Genomic DNA, 21115 nt, shown 5'->3' on the forward strand with positions numbered 1-21115 from the left:
GATCAGAAAACAGGAATTCATGAATGTATAAAAATTAAACCACACACTCATATTTTAAGATTGTTTTCCTATTTCTATAAAGAATGATATTTCAATAGGAATTGCATTATATCTATAGAGGACTTTGAGAAGTACAGGCATTTTAACAATACTAATTCTTGCAGGCCAGAAACACAGAATGACTTTCCATTGATCATATTGTCTTTAATTTCCTTCATGAATGTTCTACAATTCTAAAAGAAGATGGCATGTTGTCAAAAAGAAGGAAGAAGAAAAAGGAGAAGGAGGAGGAAATGAGCAAACAAGCCATAATTTGGAGAGTTCCAAGTTGAAAAAGCCTCAATATGGATAAATATGCAAATATTTGTGGGAAACACTCGTTGAATAGGTTGTTAGCATACTACATCACCTTCTGCTCCTCCCACCCACCACCTAAACTGCTATCCTTTCTCATTTCTCCCACTTCAGACAAACAAACGCCATTTTAAATGATACAGATGGATGGAAAAGAAAATCAGAAAGGATAGCTACTGCTGAAGTAGGGTGTAGGTGGGGTATATGGCATGCAAGGTGGGATCAAGGAAGTTTTGAAACTAAAGGAGGAAAACCAAAATAAGAGTTCATCATTTGGTCATCAAAAGAACACATTTTGAACTGAATGAAGATAACCCAATGAAACAACTTTATTTAATTCACCAAGGACAATTCCCTGATTTCTGGGTGTGTTCTGATTATTTACTTCTGAAGTTCTTCCTGGTAAAGGACTGCTTAGTGATGCCCAACATCCAACCAAACAATTATTAGAATTTCCAAAAGAGAGAAATGTAACCCATAACACATTTTTTAAAAACAATCAGACAGAAAAAGAGACACCAATGCATAGAACAGTCTTTTGGACTCTGTGGGACAGGGCGAGGGTGGGATGATTTGGGAGAATGGCATTGAAACATGTATAATATCATATAAGAAACGAATCACCAGTTCAGGTTCGATGCATGATACTGGATCCTCGGGGCTGGTGCACTGGAAGCACCCAGAGGGATGGTATGGGGAGGGATAAGTGTTCAGGATGGGGAACATGTGTATACCCGTGGCGGATTCATGTTGATGTATGGCAAAACCAATAAAATATTGTGAAGTAATTAACCTCCAATTAAAATAAATAAATTTATATTAAAAAAAACAATCATTTAAAGTAGCTTCAGAAATTACAGAAATGATTGAATTGGCTGAAGAGCTCCTTAAAACCCTAATACCAATATGCTTAATGAAGCATAAAAATAAACAGGGAGAAAAACTAGGAAAAATAAACAAATGAGACTTCTGAAACGGAAAAATATAGTATTGGAATGAACAATTATTTGGATTAATTACACAAGAGACTAGACATTGCAGAATAAAAGAACTGGAAAGTAAAACACAGCAGTAGAGACGATCTCAGTTGAACCAAAGAGAGTAAAAAGGCAGAAAAATATGAATGGAAACACAGTGGCATGTAGGATAATATAAAAATATATAAAATATGTGTATTTGGAGATTCAGATTAAGGGATGTGCAGAACAATATTAAGAGAAGATAAATGACATTTTCCCAAAGTTATTGAAAACTGTAAACCCACTGATCCAAAAAGCTAAACAAACCCCAAACAAGATAATGAAATCATCCTCAGAAAACTTGACAATGTAAATACTGAAATACATTGGTAAAGAAACAAACAAAAATATGTTAAGAGCAGCCAGGAAAGTTTGACACATTATATGCAGGGAACAAAAGGATAAGTATTATTTACTGACTTTTTGTTGGGGGCAATGAAAGTCAGATGACAATGTAAGAACATATTTAAAGTATTGGGATTGGGCATTTGTTATGCTAAAACTGAATCAGCTATGAAAATACTTTTCAAAACTGAATGAAAATTAAAATGATATACCCGTGGCAGACTCATGTTGATGTATGGCAAAACCAATACAATATTGCAAAGTAATTAACCTCCAATTAAAATAAATAAATTTATATTTTTTAAAAAATGAAATGATTTCAGATAAATGAGAGGTGATAGAATTGGAGGCCACCGGACACACACCACACAAAACTGCCTCAGAAAGTTCTTTAAGCTAAAGGGAGATGACAGCAGATGAAAACATGGATCCTCTCAAAGCTATAGAGACTGCGCTAAATGTTGATTCTCTATTAGAGGATTTAAGGCAAAAAATATTAGCAACAAACTATAAGATTCATAATAAATTTATAAATAGAATTATGACAATGATAGCACCAATGACAAGAATAAGAAAGTGGAAGAAATGTATAGTGACTGACATTGCACATTGTGACATAATATCGTTTCAAGGTAAAATGTAATTTAAGATTAATAATTCAATGTTGGGCTTTCCCAGTGGTTCAGTGGTGAAGACTCCACCTGACAATACAAGGGACGTGGGTTCAATCCGTGGTCAAGGAAAATCCCACATACCACAGAGCCACTAAGCCAGTGCACCACAACTAGTGAGCCTGTGCTCCAGAGCCCAGGGCCCACGCCTACTGAAGCTTGTGCCCCATAGAGCCTGTGAACTACAGCAAGAGAGGCCACCGCAATGAGAGCCTTATGCCTGCAACTAGAGAGGAGCCTCTGATCACCGCAACTAGAGAAGAGCCCATGCAGCAATGAAGACCCAGCCAGCAAAATATAAAAATTACTATAAACTAAAAAAATTAAACATTATAATCACCTAAAAATCTGATACGATTAATAAACCAATACAGTATTTATTTGGGGGGGTGTTTTCTTTTTCTTTTTTTTTTAATTTTTATTTTTACTTTATTTTACTTTACAATACTGTATTGGTTTTGCCATACATTGACATGAATTCACCACGGGTGTACATGAGTTCCCAATCCTGAACCCCCTCCCACCTCCCTCCCCATATCATCTCTCTGGATCATCCCCGTGAACCAGCCCCAAGCATCCTGTATCCTGTATCAAACATAGACTGGCAATTCGTTTCTTACATGATAGTATACATGTTTCAATGCCATTCTCCCAAATTATTCCACCCTCTCCCTCTCCCTCAGAGTCCAAAAGTCTGTTCTATGCATCTGTGTCTCTTTTGCTGTCTCGCATACAGGGTCATCATTACTATCTTTCTAAATTCCATATATATGTGTCAGTATACTGTATTGGTGTTTTTCTTTCTGACTTACTTCACTCTGTATAATCGGCTCCAGTTTCATCCATCTCATTAGAACTGATTCAAATGTGTTCTTTTCAATGGCTGAGTAACAGTCCATTGTGTATATGTACCACAGCTGCTGATGGACATCTAGGTTGTTTCCATGTCCTGGCTATTATAAACAGTGCTGCGATGAACATTGGGGTACACGTGTCTCTTTCAATTCAAGCATGGAAATTGAAACTGTAATCAGAAATCTTCCAGCAAACAAAAACCCAGGTCCAGATGGCTTCACAGCTGAATTCTACCAAAAATTTTGAGAAGAGCTAACACCTATCCTACTCAAACTCTTCCAGAAAATTGCAGAGGAAGATAAACTTCCAAACTCATTCTATGAGGCCACCATCACCCTAATACCAAAACCTGACAAAAAAAATGCCACAAAAAAAGAAAACTACAGGCCAATATCACTGATGAACATAGATGCAAAAATCCTCAACAAAATTCTAGCAATCAGAATCCAACAACACATTAAAAAGATCATACACCATGACCAAGTGGGCTTTATCCCAGGGATGAAATGATTCTTCAATATCCGCAAATCAATCAATGTAATACACCACATTAAAAATTGAAAAATAAAAGCCATATGATTATCTCAAGAGATGCAGAGAAGGCCTTTGACAAAATTCAACATCCATTTATGATAAAACCTCTCCAGAAAGCAGGAATAGAAGGAACATACCTCAACACAATAAAAGCTATATATGACAAACCCACAGCAAACATTATCCTCAGTGGTGAAAAATTGAAAGCATTTCCCCTAAAGTCAGGAACAATACAAGGATGCCCACTTTCACTGCTACTATTCAACATAGTTCTGGAAGTTTGGGCCACAGCAATCAGGGCAGAAAAAGAAATAAAAGAAATCCAAATTTGAAAAGAAGAAGTAAAACTCTCACTGTTTGCAGATGACATGATCCTCTACATAGAAAACCCTAAAGACTCCACCAGAAAATTACTGGAGCTAATCAATGAATATAGTAAAGTTGCAGGATATAAAATCAACACACAGAAATCCCTTGCATTCCTATACACTAATAATGAGAAAGTAGAAAAAGAAATTAAGGAAACAATTCCATTCACCATTGCAACGAAAAGAATAAAATACTTAGGAATATATCTATCTAAAGAAACTAAAGACCTATATATATAAAACTATAAAACACTGATGAAAGAAATCAAAGAAGACACTAATAGATGGAGAAATATAGTATGTTCATGGATCAGAAGAATCAATATAGTGAAAATGAGTATACTACCCAAAGCAATTTACAAATTCAATGCAAAACCTATCAAGCTACCAGCGATATTTTTCACAGAGCTAGAACAAATAATTTCAAGATTTGTATGGAAATACAAAAAACCTCGAATAGCCAAAGCAATCTTGAGAAAGAAGAATGGAACTGGAGGAATCAACTTGCCTAACTTCAGGCTCTACTGCAAAGCCACAGTCATCAAGACAGTATGGTACTGGCATAAAGACAGAAATATAGATCAATGGAACAAAACAGAAAGCCCAGAGATAAATCCACACACCTATGGACACCTTATCTTCAACAAAGGAGGCAAGAATATACAATGGAGTAAAGACAAAGTGGTGCTGGGAAAACTGGTCAACCACTTGTAAAAGAATGAAACTAGATCACTTTCTAACACCACACACAAAAATAAACTCAAAATGGATTAAAGATCTAAACATAAGACGAGAAACTATAAAACTCCTAGATGAGAACATAGTCAATACAGTATTTAAATTAAAATGGTAAAATATACTCAAAAATTAAAATAAGAACAAAGAGATAACATACAGAAGCTGCTGCTGCTACTGCTGCTAAGTCACTTCAGTCATGTCCGACTCTGTGCGACCCCATAGATGGCAAGGCACCAGGCTCCCCCGTCCCTGGAATTCTAAAGGCAAGAACATTGGAGTGGGTTGCCAGTTCCTTCTCCAATGCATAAAAGCAAAAAGTGAAAGTGAATTTGCTCAGTCATGTCTGACTCTTAGCTACCCATGGACTGCAGCCTACCAGGCTCCTCTGTCCATGGGATTTTCCAGGCAAGAGTACTGGAGTGGGTTGCCATTGCCTTCTCCAACAAATAGCAGGCAAGTACACTTAAACCCAATTATGTCAATAATTACATTAAATGTGAATAATTTAAGTACTCCAAATAAAAAACAAGATAATCAGACCAGACAAAATAAGACAAAACAATATACTATCTACAAACTTTTATGTGTTTAAATATAAACACAGAAACATATTAAAGAAGTAAAAATTACATACCATGCAAACACAAATCAGAGAAAACTGTATATAATATCTAAATAATATCATACAAAATCAGACGATAAGACAAAGAATTCATTCAGAGAAAAAGAAACATTTTATGATAATAAAATACAAAAGAAATTATATAGTATTGCAACAGGTGGGTTAAAAATAAAGTGATGCTTAGAGGAAAATTTAATTTTAAGTTTTTTTATTTTTTAAATTTTAAAATCTTTAATTCTTACATGCATTCCCAAACATGAACCCCCCTCCCACCTCCCTCCCCAGAACATCTTTCTGGGTCATCCCCATGCACCAGCCCCAAGCATGCTGCATCCTGCGTCAGACATAGACTGGCGATTCAATTCACATGATAGTATACATGTTAGAATGGCATTCTCCCAAATCATCCCACCCTCTCCCTCTCCCTCTGAGTCCAAAAGTCCGTTATACACATCTGTGTCTCTTTCCCTGTCTTGCATACAGGGTCGTCATTGCCATCTTCCTAAATTCCATATATATGTGTTAGTATACTGTATTGGTGTTTTTCTTTCTGGCTTACTTCACTCTGTATAATCGGCTCCAGTTTCATCCATCTCAACAGAACTGATTCAAATGAATTCTTTTTAACGGCTGAGTAATACTCCATTGTGTATATGTACCACAGCTTTCTTATCCATTCATCTGCTGATGGACATCTAGGTTGTTTCCATGTCCTGGCTATTATAAACAGTGCTGCGATGAACATTGGGGTACATGTGTCTCTTTCAATTCTGGTTTCCTCGGTGTGTATGCCCAGAAGTGGGATTGCTGGGTCATAAGGTAGTTCTATTTGCAATTTTTTAAGGAATCTCCACACTGTTCTCTATAGTGGCTGTACTAGTTTGCATTCCCACCAACAGTGTAGGAGAGTTCCCTTTTCTCCACACCCTCTCCAGCATTTATTGCTTGCAGATTTTTGGATCGCAGCCATTCTGACTGGTGTGAAGTGGTACCTCATTGTGGTTTTGATTTGCATTTCTCTAATCATGAGTGATGTTGAGCAATTGATGCTTCCTTTATGATTATGAATAAAAATAGAAACAGAAGGAAATGATCCAAGACTCCACCTCAAGAATCTACAAAGACAACCACAATCATAACTGAAAAAGAGGAATGAAAACTCAGCATAGAAATCAATTAAGAAGAAAGGAAATACACCATCAAGAAAACCAATACAGACCATTAGTGATTCTCTTAAAAAGAACATTAAGATGGATAATCTTCTAGCAAACCAATTAAGAAAAAAGAGGGAGCGCATTAGCAGCACCAGTAACAAAAGGAGGAATATCATTGTAGATCTTCCCAACATATAAAGATATGAGATATCTTTATATCTCTCTCAGTGTTACTAATTTGAAAATTTTTTGTAAAATGGGCCAAGTCCTTAAAAACACATTACTTGTGAAACACTACTCACCAAAATCTGATACAAAAATATAAGAGAAATATATGGTAAACTTATTTGTTAAATAAAGAGAATCCATATTATAAAAATTTTCCACTAAGAAAACTGCCAGCTACAAATGCTAGCACTTCCACAGAGCTCAGAAATGACTCCCACAGCCAGATAAAGGAAGAGAGGGAGAGAAGGAATGGGGGCAGGAAGGAAGTGTAACACAGAGGCTGTGGTGAATGTAGGAGTTGACTGCATCTTTCCAACCCTCCCCTCCTGCAGCCCTTGCATCTTCATCCCCTCACCATTTTGCACTTCAGTACTGTAGTCCCTGGTGGCTCAGAAGATAATCAAGACTCTGCCTGCAATGCGGGAGACCCAGGTTTGATCCCAGGGTGAGGAAGATCCCCTAGAGAAAGAAATGACAACCCACTCCAGTAATCGTGCCTGGAGAATCCATGGGGTCCATGGGGTCACAAAGAGTAGGACAGGACTGAAGCAACTTGGAATGCTTGCACCACAGTCCTTCAAAATTTGTGTGTTCCCTCCCAGATCTTCCACGTGAATTCCATGAAATCTCCTCGTTATTTAAAACAAGCTTCGCTACATTCTCCTCTGGTCATTGTTTCCACTCTAGATTTCTCCTAAACATGGTACTTCACTTCCAGCAATCCACTACTGAGGCTGAAATTTCTCTAACGTACCTGACTCCTAAGGTTGAGCAGAAGTACTCCAAGAGTTTTGATTAAGATAATGAAAACACATGCTATTCTAATCTTATTTCTGCTACACCACCACCACTTTGACTTATCTTCACATCATTAAAATATGTCTGAAAATACAGAAAAAAACAGACCTGGAGGAGGTAACTAGTGACTAAAACAGAAATAGAAGGAACCTGGAACCGTTCATAAAAATGTGAGAGTCTAAGTTAGAGCAATGGTAGTGAGGGAGTACAAACCACAATCAGGGTTTAAATATTAGTTCAGTTCAGTTCAATTCAGTTCAGCCACTCAGTCATGTCTGAGTCTTTGTGACCCCATGAGTCACAGCACGCCAGGCCTCCCTGTCCATCACCAACTCCCGGAGTTCACCCAAACTCACGTCCATTGAGTCAGTGATGCCATCCAGCCATCTCATCCTCTGTCGTCCCCTTCTCCTCCTGCCCCCAATCCCTCCCAGCATCAGAGTCTTTTCCAATGAGTCAACTCTTCACATGAGCTGGCCAAAGTATTGGAGTTTCAGGTTTAGCATCAGTCCTTCCAATGAACACCCAGGACTGATCTCTAGAATGGACTGGTTAGATCGCCTTGCAGTCCAAGGGACTCTCAAGAGTCTTCTCCAACACCACAGTTCAAAAGCACCAATTCTTCGGCAATCTGCTTTCTTCACAGTTCAACTTTTATCCATACATGACCACTGGAAAACCATAGCCTTGACTAGACAGAACTTTGTTAAATAGCAGAGCACTTCCAATTCTCTAAGTATGTCTTAACTGGAATTAATAACAAGACATCAGTTTTCTTAGGGTAACATTGGGAGTTCTAATTTCACACAAAGTTTCAACATGACACACTCCATTTTCACTCAGATGCTCATTTATCAAAATATGGTAGAGACACCTGCAGTATTTCCACAAATTTATCTTCAGGTGGAACAATTATGACATTGCGACTATGAAGAAGGTTACTTGAGATGCCGGAAAACAGGTTTGTTTAAAACAAAAGTTTTAAAGGATCATAAGAGACTACTATCAGCAGTTGTATGCCAATAAAATAGACAACGTGGAAGAAATGGACAAATTCTTAGAAAAGTACAATTTTCCAAAACTGAACCAGGAAGAAATAGAAAATCTTAACAGACCCATCACAAGCACGGAAATTGATACTGTAATCAGAAATCTTCCAGCAAACAAAAGCCCAGGTCCAGATGGCTTCACAGCTGAATTCTACCAAAAATTTCGAGAAGAGCTAACACCTATCCTACTCAAACTCTTCCAGAAAATTGCAGAGGAAGGTAAACTTCCAAACTCATTCTATGAGGCCACCATCACCCTAATACCAAAACCTGACAAAGATGTCACAAAAAGAGAAAACTACAGGCCAATATCTCTGATGAACATAGATGCAAAAATCCTCAACAAAATTCTAGCAATCAGAATCCAACAACACATTAAAAAGATCATACACCATGACCAAGTGGGCTTTATCCCAGGGATGCAAGGATTCTTCAATATCCGCAAATCAATCAATGTAATTCACCACATTAACAAATTGAAAAATAAAAACCATATGATTATCTCAATAGATGCAGAGAAGGCCTTTGACAAAATTCAACATCCATTTATGATAAAAACTCTCCAGAAAGCAGGAATAGAAGGAACATACCTCAACATGATAAAAGCTATCTATGACAAACCCACAGCAAACATTATCCTCAATGGTGAAAAATTGAAAGCATTTCCCCTAAAGTCAGGAACAAGACTAGGGTGTCCACTTTCACCGCTACTATTCAACATAGTTCTGGAAGTTTTGGCCACAGCAATCAGAGCAGAAAAAGAAATAAAAGGAATCCAAATTGGAAAAGAAGAAGTAAAACTCTCACTGTTTGCAGATGACATGATCCTCTACATGGAAAACCCTAAAGACTCTACCAGAAAATTACTAGAGCTCATCAATGAATATAGTAAAGTTGCAGGATATAAAATCAACACACAGAAATCCCTTGCATTCCTATACACTAATAATGAGAAAGTAGAAAAAGAAATTAAGGAAACAATTCCATTCACCATTGCAACGAAAAGAATAAAATACTTAGGAATATATCTTCCTAAAGAAACTAAAGACCTATATATAGAAAACTATAAAACACTGATGAAAGAAATCAAAGAGGACACTAATAGATGGAGAAATATACCATGTTCATGGATTGGAAGAATCAATATAGTGAAAATGAGTATACTACCCAAAGCAATTTACAAATTCAATGCAATCCCTATCAAGCTACCAGCCACATTTTTCACAGAACTAGAACAAATAATTTCAAGATTTGTACGGAAATACAAAAAACCTCGAATAGCCAAAGCAATCTTGAGAAAGAAGAATGGAACTGGAGGAATCAACTTGCCTGACTTCAGGCTCTACTACAAAGCCACAGTCATCAAGACAGTATGGTACTGGCACAAAGACAGACATATAGATCAATGGAACAAAATAGAAAGCCCAGAGATAAATCCACACACATATGGACACCTTATCTTTGACAAAGGAGGCAAGAATATACAATGGAGTAAAGACAATCTCTTTAACAAGTGGTGCTGGGAAAACTGGTCAACCACTTGTAAAAGAATGAAACTAGATCACTTCCTAACACCGCACACAAAAATAAACTCAAAATGGATTAAAGATCTAAATGTAAGATCAGAAACTATAAAACTCCTAGAGGAGAACATAGGCAAAACACTCTCAGACATAAATCACAGCAGGATCCTCTATGATCCACCTCCCAGAATTCTGGAAATAAAAGCAAAAATAAACAAATGGGATCTAATTAAAATTAAAAGCTTCTGCACAACAAAGGAAAATATAAGCAAGGTGAAAAGACAGCCTTCTGAATGGGAGAAAATAATAGCAAATGAAGCAACTGACAAACAACTAATCTCAAAAATATACAAGCAACTTATGCAGCTCAACTCCAGAAAAATAAACGACCCAATCAAAAAATGGGCCAAAGAACTAAATAGACATTTCTCCAAAGAAGACATACGGATGGCTAACAAACACATGAAAAGATGCTCAACATCACTCATTATTAGAGAAATGCAAATCAAAACCACAATGAGGTACCACTTCACACCAGTCAGAATGGCTGTGATCCAAAAATCTGCAAGCAATAAATGCTGGAGAGGGTGTGGAGAAAAGGGAACCCTCCTACACTGTTGGTGGGAATGCAAACTAGTACAGCCACTATGGAGAACAGTGTGGAGATTCCTTAAAAAATTGCAAATAGAACTACCTTATGACCCAGCAATCCCACTTCTGGGCATACACACCGAGGAAACCAGAATTGAAAGAGACACATGTACCCCAATGTTCATCGCAGCACTGTTTATAATAGCCAGGACATGGAAACAACCTAGATGTCCATCAGCAGATGAATGGATAAGAAAGCTGTGGTACATATACACAATGGAGTATTACTCAGCCGTTAAAAAAGAATTCATTTGAATCAGTTCTGTTGAGATGGATGAAACTGGAGCCGATTATACAGAGTGAAGTAAGCCAGAAAGAAAAACACCAATACAGTATACTAACACATATATATGGAATTTAGGAAGATGGCAATGACGACCCTGTATGCAAGACAGGGAAAGAGACACAGATGTGTATAACGGACTTTTGGACTCAGAGGGAGAGGGAGAGGGTGGGATGATTTGGGAGAATGCCATTCTAACATGTATACTATCATGTGAATTGAATCGCCAGTCTATGTCTGACGCAGGATGCAGCATGCTTGGGGCTGGTGCATGGGGATGACCCAGAAAGATGTTCTGGGGAGGGAGGTGGGAGGGGGGTTCATGTTTGGGAATGCATGTAAGAATTAAAGATTTTAAAATTTAAAAAATAAAAAACTAAAAATTAAAAAAATTAAAAAAAAGAAGGAAAAAAAATAAAAAAATAAAATTTAAAAAATAAAAAACTAAAAATTAAAAAAAAATAAAAAATAAAATTTAAAAAAAAAATAAATAAAATAAAATGTTAAAAAAAAATAAAAAATAAAAAAAATAATTAAAAAAACAAAAGTTTTAACTAAAATTCAAATTCACCTTGGAAATAATTATTTTTAATAAGAGTGATAAAGAGAATAGAAGAAAACATTTTGAAGAGATGAATAGATTTACAACATAAGTGCTGTAGTGGTTTCACAAATGCATGCTTATCCAGCAGTCTTGTATGTCAGACACACCTCAATAAAGTACTTTTTAAAAAGGAAAAGAATTGTTTCCTTAAGGGCATCAACTAGAATCATCAAAGATCTGCTGAAGGTGAGATTAGAAGAGATCACTTTTCCAATGATCTTCCTGTACATAAACACCCAAGAGCTGATTGGCTGTGGCTGTTAAGGCCCTACTGCAGAGGTCTTCAGGGCTCTCCTGTCCCACCATCCGATTAGATGGGGTGATACTATCCTAAGTCCAGTCTTCTACCTTAGGGAATTCACTGTGATAACTGACAATATCTTCCTCCAGTCCAGTTGTTCTGATGTGATTAATAACCTGGACATCCAATCTGCAATTGTGATAACAACTAGAAGCATCTCTGTCAAATACTGTGAGTACCCACTCACAGCCTAGTTTCACTGCTGTCTTTCCTGCATCCACCTTGGCATAGGTCAAATACACTTAGGTAGCACCGAGTAATTCTTAGAAGTCACATCAGGTCCTCTTAGCTTCAGTTCAGTTCAGCTCAGTTCCTCAGTCATGTCTGACTCTTTGTAACACCATGGACTGCAGCATGCCAGGCCTCCCTGTCTATCACCAACTCCTGGGGTTTTCTCTAACTCATGTCTATTCAGTTGGTGATGCTATCCAACCACCTCATCCTCTGTTATCCCTTTCTCCTCCCACCTTCAATCTTTCCCAGCATCATGGTCTTTTCAGATGAGTCCGTTCTTCACATCAGGTGGCCAAAACACTGGAGTTTCAGCTTCAGCATCAGTCCTTCCAATGAATGTTCCAGACAGATTTCCTTTAGGAGGGACTGGTTGGATCTACTTGCAGTCCAAAGGACTCTCAAGAGTCTTCTCCAATACCACAATTCAAAAGCATCAATTCTTCGGTGCTCAGCTTTGTTTATAGTCCAACGCTCACATCCATACAGGACTACTGGAAAAACAATAGCTTTGACTAGACCAGTCTTTGTTGGCAAAGAAATGTCTCTGCTTTTTAATATGCTGTCTAGGTTGGTCATAGCTTTTCTTCCAATAGCAAGCGTCTTTTAATTTCATGGCTGCAGTCACCATCTGCAGTAATTTTGGAGCCAAAAAAAAAAAAAGTCCATTAACTATTTCCACCGTTTCCCCATCTATTTGCCAGGAAGTAATGGGCCCAGACGCTATGATCTTAGTTTCTGAATGTTGAGTTTTTAAGCCAACTTTTTCACTCTCCTCTTTCACTATCATCAAGAGGCTCTTTAGTTCTTTGCCTTCGGCCATAAGTGTGATATAATTTGCATCTAAGGTTATTGATATTTCTCCTGACAATCTTGATTCCAACTTGTGCTTCATCCAGCCCAAGATTTCTCATGATGCACTCTGCATATAAGTTAAATAAGCAGGGTGACAATATACAGCCTTGATGTACTCCTTCCCCGATTTGGAACCAATCTTTTGTTCCATGTCCAGTTCTAACTGTTGCTTTTTGTCCTACATACAGATTTCTCAGGATGCAGGTCAGATGGTCTGGTATTCATATATCCTGAAGAATTTTCCAGTTTGCTCTGATCCACACAGTTAAAGGCGTTGGCATAGTCAATAAAGTAGAAGTAGATGTTTTTCTGGAACTCTCTTGAATTTTCAGTGATCAAACGGATGTTGGTAATTTGACCTCTGGTTCCTCTGTCTTTTCTAAATCGAGCTTGAACATCTGGAAGTTCACAGTTCATGGACCACAGCCTTGTCTAACTCGAGGAAACTATGAGCCATGCCATGTAGGGCCACCCAAGACAGGCGGGTCTTAGTAGAGAGTTCTGACAAGACATGGTCCATGGAGAAGGAAAGGCAAACCACTTCAGTATTCTTGCCTTGAGAACCCCAGGAACTCTTAGCTTCACTGCCTCTTATACATAATGCACTTCAGCTGCTGTGTTGTAAACTTCAAGACATTTAGCTGCTCCCTCGACATCCCTGCAAATGTGATGTGAGCTCCCCACTTGATTCATCAGGTACACCAGTGTGATGAGATTTTCCCTGCCATGAGTCCCGCTTCTGGCCTCCTCTGACTGTGACCTATGGACATTTAAATGCACCGCTGAATTTCTCTCACACATTTTCCCTGTGTAACTGCACCATGACTTCGGGTATGGTCACTTGTCCATGGGTCTTCACATGCCCTTTTGAGGTCACCATTGCTTGGTTGAGGCTGTTCTATTGGCACATCACCCACATACCGACCTGATGGTGTGTGGTGACTCTGACTTTTAGGACCAATGAGGATAATAAACCTTGTTGCCTACAACTCTCCTATGACACACCCTCCATCAATGTAGACATACCCTACTGACCATTATGTCAAAGAATACAGAATAATTATCATGCTGAGACTGTGTCACAGAGGTCGAATCCAGAAGCTGAATCTGTGTGAAACTTTTGACCTCACCTCTGCCTCCTATGACACATCACAAAGACCCTTCACCCAAGCATGTTCTAAAGGCTGTATCCATAATCTCGAGTCATTCTGGTGATAAGACCTCTGATAGAGATCCCCACACAGACCAGACAGGACTTACCTGAGCAGACTACTCCAGCATCCCAGTTGTGGATATACCTATCATTACGATAGTCTTTAATATTAGAATGCCTACAGTCACTGACAGTTGACTCCACCCCTTCACATGAAGTATACGAAAGCCAAATGGGGCCAAGCCCTGGTCCAAAATAAGCCTGTTTAGGAATACCAACAGCAGCTCCACACCCCAGCTGTCTGCACGCTACAGATGCATCCTTCAAACTCCAGCTGCCATCAGCCACTGTGCCCCATTCTCCCTGGTGCTTCACTTCCACTCTCCCCTCACAGCGGTGGGCTCCATCCTTCAGCCTCAGCTCCAGTACTGCAAAAGAGACACACGACACAAAAAAGATTTTAGGAGACTTAGAGTGGTACAATATTTAAAACATTAGCTCTCTGAGGAGCAAAACAGTGCATGGGATATAGTATTTCCTGACCTCTGTAGTATAAGCATTCCCACCATGGCCAACTCTAAGCCCCCAATGTGCTATCACTGAACACAGAGCAGGAAGGGAGGCACCATGTATTTCTTAGGAGCCTGTAGAACCAGCTCTAGGGACACCACCGAGGACAGGCCTTCAGAGAATCTGGATGCTGCCCTCCCTGTAGATGCACCCAAGGCTCCTAGGGCCCAGCTTCCCCATCTCAGTTAAGCTCATGGCCCAGGATCCAGGGAGGAATTCTCCCTCTCCTTCCTTGTCCATAGGGAGGATCTCATTCAGCCTAGGAACAGAGGGCTGGGTAACAGGCTCTAAAATGTCCTGGTTATTCCTGCCATCTGATGTTCATGTCTTTGTGTAATTCCACACTCCAGTGTACCTGTAACACGCATGTAACAAATGAAATTTGACAAAAGTGATCAGATGTCACTTTAGCGATTAAGTCATAAGATGACTCTGGTTTCTGCATATAAAAAGGAGTTCATTAGTAGGAACATCATAGATGGAGACATTACCAGTGTTCAGTTCATTTCAGTCGCTAGGTCGTGTCTGATTCTTTGAGACCCCATGGACTACAGTACGCCCAGGCTCCCTAACCATCACCAACTCTCGGAGTTTACTCAGACTCATATCCATTCAGTCAGTGATGCCATGCAAGCATCTCATCCTCTGTCATCCCCTTCTCTTCCCACCTTCAATCTTTCCCAGCATCAGAAGACTATTTAAAAAAAAAAAAAAAAGAACTAATCAAATATTTTGCAATTCTCTCATCGCTCAGTTGGTAAAGAATCCACCTGCAATGCAGGAGACCCCGGTTCAATTCCTGGGTCAGGAATATCTGCTGGAGAAGGGATAGGCTACCCACTCCAGTATTCTCTTGGCCTTCTCTTGTGGCTCAGCTGGTAGAGAATCAGTCTGCAATGCTGAGGACCTGGGTTTAATCCTTGGGTTGGGAACACCCCCTGGAGAAAGGAAAGACTACCCACTCCAGTAAGGCCTGGAGAATTCCATGGACCGTGTACCCATGGGGTCACAAAGAGTCAAACATGACTGAGTGACTTTCACTTCTTCAATTCTTCAACCAGATATTTTGAAGTTGAATAATAAATTAGTGCTATATAATAAATATAGTGCTTCCCAGTTGGCACTAGTGGTAAAGAACCTATCTGCAAGTTCAGGAAATGTAAGAGACTCGAGCTCAATCCCTGGGTCCGGAAGATCCCCTGGAGGAGTGCATGGCAACCCACTTCAGTATGCTTGCTGGGAGAATGCCATGGACAGAGGAGCCTGGTGGGCTACAGTCCACAGGGTCACAAAGAGTCAGACATGACTGAGGCGACTTAACATGCACAATACAATGAGCAAACTGAAGAATTCAACAGAGACTCAACAACAGACTTGACCAAGGGAAAGAAAAAGACAAAAGAATCAATGTGTTAGAAGGAAGATTAGTTGAAAGCATCCAAATCGAGGAGCCAAAAGAGAATGAAAGGAATATAGAAAGCCAGTGGACACCATAAAGAGAAACAATGTATGGACTGGAGTCACAGCAGAAGAAGTGAAGGAGAAAAGAATTAAGGGCTGAGGACTTTCCTGGTGGCGCAGTGGTTAAGAATCCACCTGCCAATGTAGGGGACATGGGTTCAATCCCAGTCCAGGAAGATGCCACATGCCACAGAGCAACTACGCCAGTGTGCCCCAGCTGCTGACACGTGCACACCCAGAGCCTGTGCTCTGCACCAAGAGAAGCCCCTGCAGTGAGAAGCCTGTGCACTGCAGCGAGGAGCAGCCCCTGCTCACCGCAGCGAGAGAAAGCCCGCGGGCAGCAAGGAGACCCAGCACAGCCAGAAGCAAATAACTAAAACAGGAAGACAGGCTGCGAATTTCCAAACCTGGGGAAAGATCTGGACATCTAAGTTCAAGAAGCTAATAAGTCACCCCAAAATTTCAATCCAAGACCACCTTCTCCAAGACTCGCAAAGTAGACTGTTCAAATGCAAAGAGAAAGAGAGAATTCTATATGTCTAAAGAGTAGAAAAGAATTCTGTCACCCAAGAGGACTCCCATAAGGAGATCAGCAGATTTGTCCAAAGAGACCTTGCAGACCATGAAGAAGGACTGGTGACATTCTCCACCCTCACTCAGGAGAAAGCAGCTCCCAGGGAGGGACAGGAGAGGGCATGAGAGAAAGGGCTCCCTACAGAGTCACAGCAGATCCTGGGAGGGGAAAGGACCGCCCCAGGACCCCAGCACGTCAGGAAATGAGTCACAGGGACCAGGGCAGGGACTTGGGAACTTATACACATGGGGCTGCACATCAACTGATCTTTACAAACAGAGGGATAAGTCATTCATTGCAAGGACTGATGTTGAAGCTGAAACTCCAATACTTTGGCCACCTTATGCGAAGAGCTGGCATGTCTGAAAAGACCCTGAAGCTGGTAAAGAGAGAAGGTGGGAGGAGAAGGGGACCACAGAGGATGAGATGGTTGGATGGCGTCACCGACTCAAAGGACATGAGTTTGGGTAGACTCCGGGAGTTGGTGATGGACAGGGAGGCCTGGCAGGCTGCAGTCCATGGGATCACAGACTCAGACACCAGTGAGCAACTGAACTGAACTGAAACGAACTGAACTGAACTGAACTAAACTGAACAGACAAGAGGCCCCTCTCCTAGATGCGGGCTTCTCTGCTCCCTAATGGAAACCTGGTGAGAACTGGTGAGGCCAGCAGGCAGAGCCTCTCACAGAGCCCAGTGCTAGGCAGACATGGCAACAAGCAGAGGGGAGCCCGAGAGATGGGGGACAGGAGCCAGAGAGAGGCAGGCAGGTGCACGATTATCTCTGATCCAGTTACATGCAGCGGCCGTGACACCCAGCCCTGTGGACACCCTGTGTGCTTCACAGACCAACGGACTCAGTCCCTGCTCAGCAGCTCAGTTCCTCTCACACAGACAGGCTCCACCTCCCCTCACACACACACACACACACACACACACAGGCTCACACACTCCCCACACACACACAGCCTCACACACCCTCACACACTCCTCACTCACCCTCACTCACCCACACATACTCCTCACACACCTTAATTTATCACTTGCACACTCCTCACACACTCCACAAACACATACACTCTTCACACCCACCTACACCCTCACCCACACACACCCTCACACACACACACTCTTCATACCCTCACACACACACACACACTCCTCACCTGCACACATACACACACACACACACACACACACAACCACAGAGCCTACAGGAGCGAAGACACAGGAAACACAGGGGCAGTGCTCACACACCAGGCACGTGGAGCGTGTGGGAACAGCTCAGAGTCCCCGGTGAGCTCAGTTGCTGGACCTTCCACACACTGGGAGCCACTGGGACCCTAGAAGCTCCTTGAAAACAAGGGAGACAGTGGAGGGGACTTAGGCTGACCCAGCTCAGTCCAGACAAAACCTCACTGCTCTGTAAAATCTGCCGCTATGACCAATGGACTCCCCCATAGGAGAGGGACCAATATTCACATCAGCATGGTTCTTTTTTGGTCAGAAACACTGAGGCTCAGCTCCAGAACTCCAGACACTTGCCTGCTGTGGACCCAGGATAGAGGGGCAGCTCTTACCTTGACCACCCACCACAGTGCGGAGGAGGAGGACACACAGTCCCCGCAGCGAGAGGCGTCTGCACAGAGCCATCCTGACCCCACGTCTTCAAGGTCACAGTCCCAGCTGCAGGATCAGCCTGCGAGGAGGCGTCAGGGTGCCGACCGGGGTCTATATAGACCATCCCTTACACCCTCCCTCCTGAGAGCCAATAGCGATGCCTTTCACCATATCAGGCACTATCGGAGGCTGCATCTGCCACTTTCTGAAGCTCAAACACCAATGAGCTTCTGAATCTTCAACATCTCCTTATATGAGCAACACGGTCCTTTGACCTCCTGCTTCTGTAGTCCTAAGAGCTGGGTCCCACCACTGGGACTGGGTAGAAACGGTTCATCAAAAATCATGAGTGCCTTTCTCTCCTCTGATCACCCTGGTCAATATCTGAAGACTGTGAGATCTCACAGGGTCTGGATGTGGGATCTGTTGAGCCATGGAGAATAACTTGTAGAATCAAGTATTGATCTTCCCCGGCACTGAGCTCAGGGTGGAAGCAGAGAACTACAGTAAGTCTATTTATTTATTTTATTTTTTTTTAGTTTTTAGCTGTTTAATTTGATGTATAGCATACATACAAAAAAGTTCCCAAAGCATAAATTTTCAGTTCAGTGAATTATTATAAATTGAAAATCAATATGTGCATAAGTAAGTAAGTAGTCACTCAGTCGTGTCCGACTCTTTGTGACCCCATGAACTGCAGCCCACCAGGTTCCTCGGTCCATGGGATTCTCCAGGCAAGAATACTGGAGTGGGTTGCCATTTCCTTCTCCAGGGGATCTTCCTGACCCAGGGATCGAACCCGGGTCTCCCGCATTGGAGGCAGACGCTTTAACCTCTGAGCCACCAGGGAAGCATATATATGCATATATATATGTTTTTGAGAAGCACATATATATATATATTTTTCAGAAGCACACCTTGAAATACGAGTGTATTTATCAGGTCAGCAGAAAATGAGGACCAGGAGTACAGGAATTCACAGGTGACTGTGAAGGCATGAAGTGAGACCCATCAAGCTGGGGACATGAGATTGCAGGGTTTTCCCCCGTCTCAGAATGATCTGGAGACTGGGTCCTGGAGCAAGTGCCTGCATGCTCAGTCGTGTCTGACTCTTTGCAACCCATGGACTGTAGCTCGCCAGCCTCCTCTGTCCAATGGATTTCCCAGGCAAGAATACTGGAGGGGGTTGCCATTTCCTTCTAAAGGAATCTGTCTGACTCAAGGATCCAATCTGCTTCTCCTGCATTAGCAGGCGGGTTCCCTATAGGGACATTCAGACGGGTTAAATCCCTTTCCCTTTATTGCATTTCATTTTATGTGAAGTATCTCTTTCAGCTAGTCACTAAATGATGCTGACAGAGAGAAAGAGATTGCTCTTAAAGGAAACAAAGAGAAAGTAGGAGTAATCAATCAACTCTAGCCCACCAAAATAGGAGCAGGGATCTCTAGAAGAAAACAGGGGCCTTCACTGATGGCTCAGCAATAAAGAATCCGCCCACAAAGCAAGAGACGTGGATTCAATCCCTGGGTTGGGAAGATACCCTGGAGAGGGAAATGGCAACCCACTCCAGTACTCTTGCCTGGAGAATTCCATGGACTGAATGGCCTGGCCAGCTACAGTCCACCGTGTCGAAATGAGTTGGGCATGACTAAGTGACTAAACAATGAAAACAAGAAAATTCTACTTTAGAAAGACTAAAGTTTTCTAAACCCCACATGTACCTCCTTTATATGCTGAGAGAATGGTTTGATAAGATTCAGGATACATTTGTATTTTAAACCATAACTAAAGAAGACGCAAAATATAATTTAAGGGAACAGCTCCAGAGAGATGGGGAAATAGAAAGTCTGCTACATGATAGCTGCAGGCGCGGGGCAAAGAAGGGTTGAGTGAAGCAGAGAAGAGAAGGGGGTTCATGCTGCCTGAAACCACCAATGAACCCACCTCCTCTGTTCTGCATTTAAGAGGAAAGGTGGCGGCAAGAATGGAAGCCCAGGTGGGCCGAGGGGACAGATCCAAGCAGAAGGGATGGTGTCCAGTGTAGCCATTGCTGCCTTGTTCTGTTCCCACTCATCAGAGAAGCTCCCAGATGCTCCCCCAGAAGGTACCCCAGAGCTGGGGGTGTAGGGTCAACATGGACCAACTCCCCCTTGGATGAAGCTACATCTTTCTGACACGTAAAGAAATCTCAGTAGCCAATCTCATCAAAGATTTGAAGGAGGAAAGTTTTAGGGAGGACACTAACCCAGCTGTGTCCACAATGAACATGAGAGAGTACAGTACAGGGGTCAGGAAAACAGGCTCGAGAGACAGACTGCCTGGTCTTGACTCACAGTTTAGCCACATGCCAAGTGTGGGCCTTGAACAGGGTTCTTACACTCTCTGATTAGTAAAAGGAGGGTTATGATCCTACCAAGATGACTGATTATGGTGAGGATTGAGTTGGCATTAGTATGTGATATTACAACACTAGTTAACAGTAGTACATGTCCTCATGCTGATGTGTTCACTCGTGGCCAACACCTTGTGAACCCATGCCAGGTTCCTTTGTCC

At 41.3% G+C, this 21115-nt stretch overlaps 1 protein-coding gene across 1 annotated transcript in view; it reads right to left on the bottom strand.

Annotated features, from left to right (window-relative positions):
• The window catches only part of LOC138437856 (antigen WC1.1-like), a 54295-nt gene extending 35640 nt beyond the window's left edge, over positions 1-18655 (bottom strand). The window contains exons 1-2 of the mRNA XM_069585827.1: positions 18522-18655; positions 14444-14764 (exon numbers count right to left, since the gene is read on the bottom strand). Coding sequence (XP_069441928.1) covers positions 14444-14764; positions 18522-18594 — 394 coding nt within the window. The 5' untranslated portion in view covers positions 18595-18655. The remainder of the gene's footprint in view (positions 1-14443; positions 14765-18521) is intronic.
• Between the last annotated feature and the right edge of the window lie 2460 nt (positions 18656-21115).

This window comes from Ovis canadensis, chromosome 3, assembly GCF_042477335.2.
Source record: "Ovis canadensis isolate MfBH-ARS-UI-01 breed Bighorn chromosome 3, ARS-UI_OviCan_v2, whole genome shotgun sequence".
Classification (NCBI taxonomy): domain Eukaryota; kingdom Metazoa; phylum Chordata; class Mammalia; order Artiodactyla; family Bovidae; genus Ovis; species Ovis canadensis.